This window comes from Eleutherodactylus coqui, chromosome 7, assembly GCF_035609145.1.
Source record: "Eleutherodactylus coqui strain aEleCoq1 chromosome 7, aEleCoq1.hap1, whole genome shotgun sequence".
Lineage (NCBI taxonomy): Eukaryota > Metazoa > Chordata > Amphibia > Anura > Eleutherodactylidae > Eleutherodactylus > Eleutherodactylus coqui.
The window spans coordinates 175879507-175891627 of NC_089843.1; the positions used below are offsets into that span (position 1 = coordinate 175879507).

Here is a 12121-nt window from a genome sequence, read left to right on the forward strand (position 1 = left end):
GCTCTGAAGATCCAGCCCCAGAAAGGAAAAGTGAACGGGGCAAGGCCCCATTTTAGCCCACCACGCCTTCAATACCGAAGGCTCTGGACTGTTCCAGGCACCCTAAGGGTACAGTATAAAAATTTACTGAGCAGTGTATTGTCGCCTGAAGAGAGTTAATGCTGCAAGTTTATTATGCAATATTAAAGTACCCAAATCCTCCCATGGAGTGTAAATATGGTCAGTAAAGTTATTTCTGAAAAAAAAATGTGCCACCTTTGTCTCCACCTGTCAGCTACTGCAGTATCCTGAATCTGTGTAGCACCACCATCTGTGACAAAGCAATTGAAGTGGCAAATAAACTGTGGCAAAGAAAGTTATTGTAATGCACTCAGAGTCATTGTGAACGTTTCCATAATATTCATCATTACCCTTTCAGCAATTTTTGCAATAGTAGCTCTTCTGCGGGATAGGACCAGGTGGGCTAGTGTTTGCCCCACTCACACATCAATGACCTATGGGTGGCCCTGTCCCTTAGTTTGTGTCCTTTCTTACACCACTTTTGGCAAGTACTGTACTAACCACTACTTACAAGGAACACTCCACAAGATCTGCTGTCTTGGATATACTCTTGTCTAACCATCACAATTTGGTCAGATCCTCAAACGTGTCCATTTTGCCTTCTGAACTGAAAGTTTACTTGTCTAATATATTCCACCCCTTGACAGGTGCCATTATTACCAGATAATCAATGTTATTCACTTCACTTGTCAGTGGTTTTTGTTTTGGGTAATTGGTATATAATGTGTGTTTATTTCATAACTAGCTCATTCATCACTTCATGCGGATTTTGATGTGGAATGAAAATAGGTTAGTTCTGGCAACAATGAGACTTGCGGATTTTGGTGTGAAATTTGAAGAGGCAGATTAAGGTTTGGATTTGCAGTGCAGAATGCAGTAAAATTCCTCTTTTGTGAAATGGCCTTTAGGAGCCTTTTGTCAATTGGGATGGTTGATTTAACCCTTTCCAATCCACTGCCTGACGTCTGAAGACCTTATGATTTAAGGCTGTACAGCTCCAATGTAGGAAGACTACCGTTGGGGTTCTCTTACTGTATATTGCCAGCCTCTCTGCTGTCAGAGCCTATCCAGCGTGTCACCTCATGCAGTACTGGCTTTAGCCAGCATATAGCGCTGTTGTATAATGGCAGAAAAAGAGTATGCCCCCTAGGAAAACCAGGATACAAATTGGATTGGAAAGGATTAAAGAGTAATTAATTGGGTTTAGAAAATTTAATCTGCAATATAAACTTTGGTCCACATTTTCAAGCTAACATTTAAAACATTTGTAAAAAAACACATGGGCTATATGAGGCTCTGCTCACACCATGTTTGTTGTGTACATTCAGAATATGCACCAGGTGCCACACCCAGCTAAATGGATCATTAAACCCCTACAGACTCGACAAATGCAAAACTAGTGTACCAAACAGATATACATAAATTTACCAGTTTTTCTGTATAGGATATCCTAGACTGCTGCACTTTCCTAAATTTTACGGTCGGCCAACAGGAAAAAATTGTATTATACAACACTTTATACAATTTTTTTTTAAAATGTGGGAGCCTATGGATAATATATAGAGATGAGCGAGCACCAAAATGCTCGGGTGCTCGTTACTCGGGACGAAAATTTCGCGATGCTCGAGGGTTCGTTTCGAATAACGAACCCCATTGAAGTCAATGGGCGACCCGAGCATTTTTGTATATCGCCGATGCTCGCTAAGGTTTCCATTTGTGAAAATCTGGCAATTCAAGAAAGTGATGGGAACGACACAGCAACGGATAGGGCAGGCGAGGGGCTACATGTTGGGCTGCATCTCAAGTTCCTAGGTCCCACTATTAAGCCACAACAGCGGCAAGAGAGGGCCCCCCCCTCCCAACATTTTTTACTTCTGAAAAGCCCTCATTAGCAATGCATACCTTAGCTAAGCACCACACTACCTCCAACAAAGCACAATCACTGCCTGCATGACACTCCGCTGCCACTTCTCCTGGGTTACATGCTGCCCAACCCCCCCCCCCCCCCCCCCGCACGACCCAGTGTCCACAGCACACACCAAAGTGTCCCTGCGCAGCCTTCAGCTGCCCTTATGCCACGCCACCCTCATGTCTATTTATAAGTGCATCTGCCATGAGGAGGAACCGCAGGCACACACTGCAGAGGGTTGGCACGGCTAGGCAGCGACCCTCTTTAAAAGGGGCAGGACGATAGCCCACAATGCTGTACAGAAGCAGTGAGAAATATAATCCTGTGCCACCGCCATCAGGAGCTGCACACGTGGGCATAGCAATGGGGAACCTATGTGCCACACAATATTCATTCTGTCAAGGTGTCTGCATGCCCCAGTCAGACCGCGTTTTTTTATAAATAGTCACAGGCAGGTACAACTCCGCAATGGGAATTCCGTGTGCACCCACAGCATGGGTGGCTCCCTGGAACCCACTGGCTGTACATAAATGTATCCCATTGCAGTGCCCTGGACCGCAGAGCTAACGTCAGATTAAATGCAGGTGGGCTTCGGCCCACACTGCATGCCCCAACCTGACCGGGGTTTTTAATTCATAGACACAGGCAGGTACAACTCCCTATTGTGAAGTCCCTGTGGACCGACAGCATGGATGGGTGCCAGGAAGCCACCGGCGGCACATAAATATATCCCATTGCATTGCCCATCACAGCTGAGGTAATGTCCTGTTTAATGCAGGTGGGCTTCGGCCCACACTGCATGCCCCAGTCAGACTGGGGTTCTTTAGAAGTGGACACATGCAGTTACAACTCCGTGTGGACCGACAGCATGGGTGGCTCCCTGGAACCCACCGGCGGTACATAAATATATCCCATTGCAGTGCCCAGCACAGCTGAGGTAACGTCAGCTTTAATGCAGGTGGGCAAAAAATTAATTGGATTACACTGTAGGCGAGGGCCCCAAAAAATTGGTGTACCAACAGTACTAATGTACCTCAGAAAAATTGCCCATGCCCAACCCAGAGGGCAGGTGAAACCCATTAATCGCTTTGGTTAATGTGGCTTAATTTGTAACTAGGCCTGGAGGCAGCCCAGTTAAAATAAAAATTAGTTCAGGTGCAAGTTTCAACGCTTTAATGAGCATTTAAACGTATAAAAATTGTTTACCAAAATCATATGACTGAGCCTTGTGGGCCTAAGAAAAATTGCCCGTTTGGCGTGATTACGTGAGGTTTCAGGAGGAGGAGCAGGAGGAGGAGGATGAATATTATACACAGATTGATGAAGCAAAAATGTCCCCGTTTTTGATGGTGACAGAGAACGATGTTTCCATCCGCGGGTGCAGCCTACGTATTGCTTAGGTATCGCTGCTGTCCGCTGGTGGAGAAGAGAAGTCTGGGGAAATCCAGGCTTTGTTCATCTTAATGAGTGTAAGCCTGTCGGCACTGTCGGTTGACAGGCGAGTACGCTTATCTGTGATGATTCCCCCAGCCGCATTAAACACCCTCTCTGACAAGACGCTAGCCGCAGGACAAGCAAGCACCTCCAGGGCATACAGCGCGAGTTCAGGCCACGTGTCCAGCTTCGACACCCAGTAGTTGGAGGGGGCAGAGGCGTCACGGAGGACGGTCGTGCGATCGGCTACGTACTCCCTCACCATCCTTTTACAGTGCTCCCGCCGACTCAGCCTTGACTGGGGAGCGGTGACACAGTCTTGCTGGGGAGCCAGAAAGCTGTCAAAGGCCTTAGAGAGTGTTCCCCTGCCTGTGCTGTACATGCTGCCTGATCTCCGCGCCTCCCCTGCTACCTGGCCCTCGGAACTGCGCCTTCTGCCACTAGCGCTGTCGGATGGGAATTTTACCATCAGCTTGTCCGCCAGGGTCCTCTGGTATAGCATCACTCTCGAACCCCTTTCCTCTTCGGGTATCAGAGTGGAAAGGTTCTCCTTATACCGTGGGTCGAGCAGTGTGTACACCCAGTAATCCGTAGTGGCCAGAATGCGTGTAACGCGAGGGTCACGAGAAAGGCATCCTAACATGAAGTCCGCCATGTGTGCCAGGGTACCTGTACGCAACACATGGCTGTCCTCACTAGGAAGATCACTTTCAGGATCCTCCTCCTCCTCAGGCCATAGACGCTGAAAGGATGACAGGCAAGCAGCATGGGTACCCTCAGCAGTGGGCCAAGCTGTCTCTTCCCCCTCCTCCTCCTCCTCCTCAACGCGCTGAGATATAGACAGGAGGGTGCTCTGACTATCCAGCGACATACTGTCTTCCCCCGGCTCTGTTTCCGAGCCCAAAGCGTCTGCCTTTATGCTTTGCAGGGAACTTCTCAAGAGGCATAGCAGAGGAATGGTGACGCTAATGATTGCAGCAGCGCCGCTCACCATCTGGGTAGACTCCTCAAAGTTTCCAAGGACCTGGCAGATGTCTGCCAACCAGGCCCACTCTTCTGTAAAGAATTGAGGAGGCTGACTCCCACTGCGCCGCCCATGTTGGAGTTGGTATTCCACTATAGCTCTACGCTGCTCATAGAGCCTGGCCAACATGTGGAGCGTAGAGTTCCACCGTGTGGGCACGTCGCACAGCAGTCGGTGCACTGGCAGATTAAACCGATGTTGCAGGGTGCGCAGGGTGGCAGCGTCTGTGTGGGACTTGCGGAAATGTGCGCAGAGTTGGCGCACCTTTCCGAGCAGGTCTGACAAGCGTGGGTAGCTTTTCAGAAAGCGCTGAACCACCGAATTAAAGACGTGGGCCAGGCATGGCACGTGCGTGAGGCTGCCGAGCTGCAGAGCCGCAACCAGGTTATGGCCGTTGTCACACACGACCATGCCCGGTTGGAGGCTCAGCGGCGCAAGCCAGCGGTCGGTCTGCTCTGTCAGACCCTGCAGCAGTTCGTGGGCCATGTGCCTCTTATCTCCTAAGCTGAGTAGTTTCAGCACGGCCTGCTGACGCTTGCCCACCGCTGTGCTGCCACGCCGCGCGACACCGACTGCTGCCGACGTGCTGCTGCTGACACATCTTGATTGCAAGACAGAGGTTGCGGAGGAGGAGGAGGGTGGTTTAGTAGAGGAAGCATACACCGCCGCAGATACCACCACCGAGCTGGGGCCCGCAATTCTGGGGGTGGGTAGGACGTGAGCGGTCCCAGACTCTGACTCTGTCCCAGCCTCCACTAAATTCACCCAATGTGCCGTCAGGGAGATATAGTGGCCCTGCCCACCTGTGCTTGTCCACGTGTCCGTTGTTAAGTGGACCTTGGCAGTAACCGCGTTGGTGAGGGCGCGTACAATGTTGCGGGAGACGTGGTCGTGCAGGGCTGGGACGGCACATCGGGAAAAGTAGTGGCGACTGGGAACTGAGTAGCGCGGGGCCGCCGCCGCCATCATACCTTTGAAAGCCTCCGTTTCCACAACCCTATACGGCAGCATCTCCAGGCTGATAAATTTGGCTATGTGCACGTTTAACGCTTGAGCGTGCGGGTGCGTGGTGGCGTACTTGCGCTTGCGCTCCAACACTTGCGCTAGCGACGGCTGGACAGTGCGCTGACAGACATTGGTGGATGGGGCCGAGGACAGCGGAGGTGAGGGTGTGGGTGCAGGCCAAGAGACGGTAGTGCCTGTGTCCTGAGAGGGGGGTTGGATCTCAGTGGCAGGTTGGGGCACAGGAAGAGAGGCAGCGGTGCAAACCGGAGGCGGTGAACGGCCTTCGTCCCACCTTGTGGGGTGCTTGGCCATCATATGTCTGCGCATGCTGGTGGTGGTGAGGCTGGTGGTGGTGGCTCCCCGGCTGATCTTGACGCAACACAGGTTGCACACCACTGTTCGTCGGTCGTCTGCACTCTCAGTGAAAAACTGCTAGACCTTTGAGCACCTCGGCCTCTGCAGGGTGGCATGGCGCGAGGGGGCGCTTTGGGAAACAGTTGGTGGATTATTCGGTCTGGCCCTGCCTCTACCCCTGGCCACCGCACTGCCTCTTCCAACCTGCCCTGCTGCTGCACTTGCCTCCCCCTCTGAAGACCTGTCCTCAGTAGGCGTAGCAAACCAGGTGGGGTCAGTCACCTCATCGTCCTGCTGCTCTTCCTCCGAATCCTCTGTGCGCTCCTCCCTCGGACTTACTGCCCTTACTACTACCTCACTGATAGACAACTGTGTCTCATCGTCATCGTCCTCCTCACCCACTGAAAGTTCTTGAGACAGTTGCCGGAAGTCCCCAGCCTCATCCCCCGGACCCCGGGAACTTTCCAAAGGTTGGGCATCGGTCACGACAAACTCCTCCAGTGGGAGAGGATTCGGAACCATTGCTGCCCATTCTGGGCAGAGGCCCGAGAACAGTTCCTGGGAGTCTGCCTGCTCCTCAGAATGTGTCATTGTAATGGAGTGAGGAGGCTGGGAGGAAGGAGGAGCAGCAGCCAGAGGATTCAGAGTTGCAGCAGTGGACGGCGCAGAACTCTGGGTGGTCGATAGATTGCTGGATGCACTTTCTGCCATCCACGACAGGACCTGCTCACACTGCTCATTTTCTAATAAAGGTCTACCGCGTGGACCCATTAATTGTGAGATGAATGTGGGGACGCCAGAAACGTGCCTCTCTCCTAATCTCGCAGCAGTCGGCTGCGATACACCTGGATCAGGAACTCAGCCTGTGCCCACACCCTGACTTGGGCCTCCGCGTCCACGGCCGCGTCCACGTCCTCTAGGCCTACCCCTACCCCTCAGCATGGTGTATTACCAGTAGTGCAGAAACAGAACGCTGTAATTAAATGTGCCGCTTATTGGCCTGTGGTTGGAGGCTGACTTCGCTTACGGAACGCACAGCAGAGGCAGGAAAGAATTTTGCGCAAGCCTGCTGTAACACTTAGCTGGCTGCGTATGAATTAGGACAACTACCCCCAGCAGAGACCCAGTACACTGAGGACGGTCACAGGCAGCCCAAATAGATTTTTTTTCCCAAATGTTTTTGGAAAGGCCCACTGCCTATATACACTAAATATGTCTTCTGTCCCTGCCTCACCACTACTGGCCCTGGACAATGTAAAATTACTGCAGACTGTTTCACTGTGGACAGGAATACAGCGGTGATGTAACAGGCAACACAGAGCCAGGAAAGAATTTTGCGCAAGCCTGCTGTAACACTTAGCTGGCTGCGTATGAATTAGGACAACTACCCCCAGCAGAGACCCAGTACACTGAGGACGGTCACAGGCAGCCCAAATAGATTTTTTTTCCCAAATGTTTTTGGAAAGGCCCACTGCCTATATACACTAAATATGTCTTCTGTCCCTGCCTCACCACTACTGGCCCTGGACAATGTAAAATTACTGCAGACTGTTTCACTGTGGACAGGAATACAGCGGTGATGTAACAGCCAACACAGAGCCAGGAAAGAATTTTGCGCAAGCCTGCTGTAACACTTAGCTGGCTGCGTATGAATTAGGACAACTACCCCCAGCAGAGACCCAGTACACTGAGGACGGTCACAGGCAGCCCAAATAGATTTTTTTTCCCAAATGTTTTTGGAAAGGCCCACTGCCTATATAGACTAAATATGTCTTCTGTCCCTGCCTCACCACTACTGGCCCTGGACAATGTAAAATTACTGCAGACTGTTTCACTGTGGACAGGAATACAGCGGTGATGTAACAGGCAACACAGAGCCAGGAAAGAATTTTGCGCAAGCCTGCTGTAACACGTAGCTGGCTGCGTATGAATTAGGACAACTACCCCCAGAAGAGATCCAGTACACTGAGGACGGTCACAGGCAGCCCAAATAGATTTTTTTTCCCAAATGTTTTTGGAAAGGCCCACTGCCTATATACACTAAATATGTCTTCTGTCCCTGCCTCACCACTACTGGCCCTGAACAATGTAAAATTACTGCAGACTGTTTCACTGTGGACAGGAATACAGCGGTGATGTAACAGCCAACACAGAGCCAGGAAAGAATTTTGCGCAAGCCTGCTGTAACACTTAGCTGGCTGCGTATGAATTAGGACAACTACCCCCAGCAGAGACCCAGTACGCTGAGGACGGTCACAGGCAGCCCAAATAGATTTTTTTTTCCCAAATGTTTTTGGAAAGGCCCACTGCCTATATACACTAAATATGTCTTCTGTCCCTGCCTCACCACTACTGGCCCTGGACAATGTAAAATTACTGCAGACTGTTTCACTGTGGACAGGAATACAGCGGTGATGTAACAGCCAACACAGAGCCAGGAAAGAATTTTGCGCAAGCCTGCTGTAACACTTAGCTGGCTGCGTATGAATTAGGACAACTACCCCCAGCAGAGACCCAGTACACTGAGGACGGTCACAGGCAGCCCAAATAGATTTTTTTTCCCAAATGTTTTTGGAAAGGCCCACTGCCTATATACACTAAATATGTCTTCTGTCCCTGCCTCACCACTACTGGCCCTGGACAATGTAAAATTACTGCAGGACGCAATGCTCTGCACGGCCGATATACAAAAAAAAAAAATGTGCAACACTGCAAAAAGCAGCCTCCACACTACTGCACACGGTTAGATGTGGCCCTAAGAAGGACCGTTGGGGTTCTTGAAGCCTAAAATAACTCCTAACACTCTCCCTATAGCAACTCCAGCAAGACAGCACTTTCCCTGAACTATGTCAGAATGCATCTGTGGCGAGCCGCGGGAGGGGCCGATTTATATACTTGGGTGACACCTGATCTCGCCAGCCACTCACTGCAGGGGGGTGGTGTAGGGCTTGAACGTCGCAGGGGGAAGTTGTAATGCCTTCCCTGTCCTTCTATTGGCCAGAAAAGCGCGCTAACGTCTCAGAGATGAAAGTGAAAGTAACCCGAACATCGCGTGGTGCTTGTTTCGAATAACGAGCATCTCGAACACGCTAATACTCGAACGAGCATCAAGCTCGGACGAGTACGTTCGCTCATCTCTAATAATATACTTCATACTGGGCTCTAGTTCAAAACGTACATTGGGAAATTTCTCTGATTGCACCTTCTAGATATAATCTGAAAAAAAACACTATTTCTGCCATAAAAAATTAAATTAAAGAATTAATAAAGAATAGGAAATAGTAATTTGTACATCAACTTAGTTATGTTTCCTTGGCATTTTACCATATATGCATTTCTGCCAAGTTCCTCCTAATAGAAGGAAATATTAATTTGCACAGCAACTTAGTTATGTAGTAGCATTGGCATCTTACCTTACGGGCACTTCTGCCAAGTTCCTCTCCATAGTTTGTACCCAGTATTTCAAAGTAGATATTTGGATTCTCACCAACATCATCAAATTCCAAAATCCCTGTAAGTCCATTTACTGCACCCTAAAAAAATCAAGAACAATAATATGAAAGACATTTTTAACCAGCTATTGATTATTTGTTGTTGATAACGATTATTGCAAACAGTATTGTATGTGAACAGCATACTTCTTGCTGTCATGTTCCTATAGATGCATAGGAGTTTGTATTTGCCATTGGTGTTTTGTTTAAGAGAGTCTGTCATGTCCTCAGGTGAAAACGGCCCATTGTTAATCGTATCGAACATCATCCATTGACAGAGAGCAGTGAGGACCACCAACTTGACACATTCACAGCACGGGGAACCAAATCTAAGAAGAGCCCATACGGAGGAACAGAGATCAGTATGAACTAAGAAAACACATCATTGGAGTCAATGAGGCTATACAGCCGGTCCGGCTGAGAAATAGATCGTTTTAAGTGAAGAGTGAGATGTATCCAGTAATGAACCCTTTTGTCACTTCCTCTCTTCTTCTTTCTCTATATAAATATTTAAAACATTTACCAGCCACTCTTGCAATATACAGTATAAGGCCTTAGTCAGACGGGCGTTTTTAGCCGCGATTTGCGCATGCGTTTGGCGATTTTTTAAAACCATTGCTTTGCAATGGTATCGGACACATGAGCACTTTTTATGCGCTCGTCCGATAAATTATAGAACAAAAAATCGCAGGTCGCACCTATCTGCGATTCCTGTTCTCTTCTGTATATGCGCTCAATGGGGCCGGCGGCAGCAGCGCCGACCCATTGAGAACATATAGAAGACAAATCATTCTTCTCTGCCACAGCTGTAACAGCTGTGGCAGAGAAGAACGATGTTTGCCCATTGAATTCAATGGAGCGGCAATACAGCAGTTCCATTGAAAGCAATGGGCTGCCGGCGTGCGCGGGGTGAATTGTCGGGAAGGGGTTAAATATATAAGCCCTTCCCTGCAATTCATCCTAAAATGTGTTAAAATAAAAAAAAAATTGTATACTCACCTTTCCGCTGCAGCCGGAGTCCAGCCGCGGCTGCTGTCAGTTCTCCTGAACCGTTTCTTGGCACTATTCAGCCGGCGGGGTTTTAAAATCCCCGCCTGCTGAATGATCTGCCTCTGATTGGTCACAGCCCTGACCAATCAGAGGCTGAAAACACTCACACACCCATTCATGAATTCATGAATGGGTGAGTGACTGCTGCCTCTCAGCGCTGAGCCAATCAGGGGCAGGTCTGACTCACATCCATTCATGAATTCATGAATGGGTGTGAGTGAGGCATGCCTCTGATTGGCTCAGCGCTGAGCCAATCAGGGGGCAGGTCTGACTCACACCCCCTTCACACCCACTGCAGGACGGCCACGCGGAGCTCCGGCTGCCGGCAGAAGGTGAGTATACAATTTTTTTTTATTTTAACACATTTTAGGATGGATTGCAGGGAAGGGCTTATATATTTAAGCCCTTACCGACAATTCATCCCGGGCTCGCCCGCAGCGCATTGCTTTCAATGGAGATGGCTGTATTGCCGTCTCCATTGAATGCAATGCGCTGGACAGCTCCGGCCCGTTTCTAATGAAACGCGGCTAGGAGCAGATTTTCGGGCGATTTGTGGGCGACTTGCGCTCACCGGTCACGCGATTTGCGGATGCGCATCTGTCATGCGATCCGCAAATCGCGTGAAAAATCGCCCGTCTGACTAAGGCCTAAGATGGTTTATATAATTAGCTATATAATAATTGTAATGTTTTTATGATTCTGCTTATGTCATTCATAGAATTTCTTGTATTATAAATAGTAATTATGCTACGGTAAATTAATATTCTTCTGGAATTAATTTTTCCCATGTGTTCATTATAGAGGTAATCCCACTAAATTCTGTGGACTAACAGGCATCATGAATACACCACTATTTATTCAAAAACTGTCATAGTACATAATTCTTTTCACCCTCCTGCACTCTTAGTTTTTTTACTTTTTGTTAATGGACAGAAGCGCACCTAATGTGACTTTCAGTGCCTCTGCATTTTCTAGGTGAACATTGCGGTTCGGCTTACAGCAAAAAAAGAAAAACTTCTATGTTGATGTAGAAACCTTCTTTGTTCTAGATGTAAATAATGCCCCGTGGTTACAGTCACAGTCCTTGGTATAAATAGCTCATGTATTGTACACTGATATATATATATAAATAATCCCAATTTTGATAACCTCTCTGGGTATTGTAGTCCACCCATTCCTTATTTTACCCTGTTTCACCTAAAATAAGACAGTGTTTTATATCAATTTTCGCTCCAAAAGATTTCACTTTTTTACATGTATAGCTGCCTGGAGACTATTTTAATTGGCTTTTTATTAACTAGCTAGGGCTTAATTTCAGAGCAGGACTTATAGTTCAAGTATCCTCAAAAGTACTGAAAAATCATGCTAGGCCTCATTTTCAGGGTAGGTCTTATTTTAGGGGAAACAGGTACTTTAGTTGCCCTGCTCAAGCTCTGATATGTCCTTCTTAAGTACCGATGCCCAAAACTGTACACAATATTCCATGTGTGGTCTGATCAATGACTTGTAAAGAAGAACAATGTTCTCATCATGTGCCCCTAGACTTCTTTTGATCACCTCATGACCTTATTTGCCTTGGAAGCAGCTGCCTGACACTGGTTGCTCAAGTTGTCTTTATAGTTAATTTAAATCCTTCTCCATGTTTTGCCCAGTATTTTCCCAATTAGGCCTTGGTCAGATAAGCGTGTGTTTTGCGCTTCTAAAAGAACCAATGGGTTCCTATAGAAGCGTTTATATGCATGGAATTTGAATTTCAAAACAGCTTGCAACTAAAACAGATGGGACAAGGTGCGC

The 12121-nt window shown here is 48.4% G+C and overlaps 1 protein-coding gene across 1 annotated transcript in view; it reads right to left on the reverse strand.

The window, feature by feature from the left end:
* The window catches only part of GRID2 (glutamate ionotropic receptor delta type subunit 2), a 1221843-nt gene that overhangs the window by 488230 nt on the left and 721492 nt on the right, over positions 1 to 12121 (reverse strand). The window contains exon 8 of the mRNA XM_066574896.1: positions 9200 to 9319. Coding sequence (XP_066430993.1) covers positions 9200 to 9319 — 120 coding nt within the window. The remainder of the gene's footprint in view (positions 1 to 9199; positions 9320 to 12121) is intronic.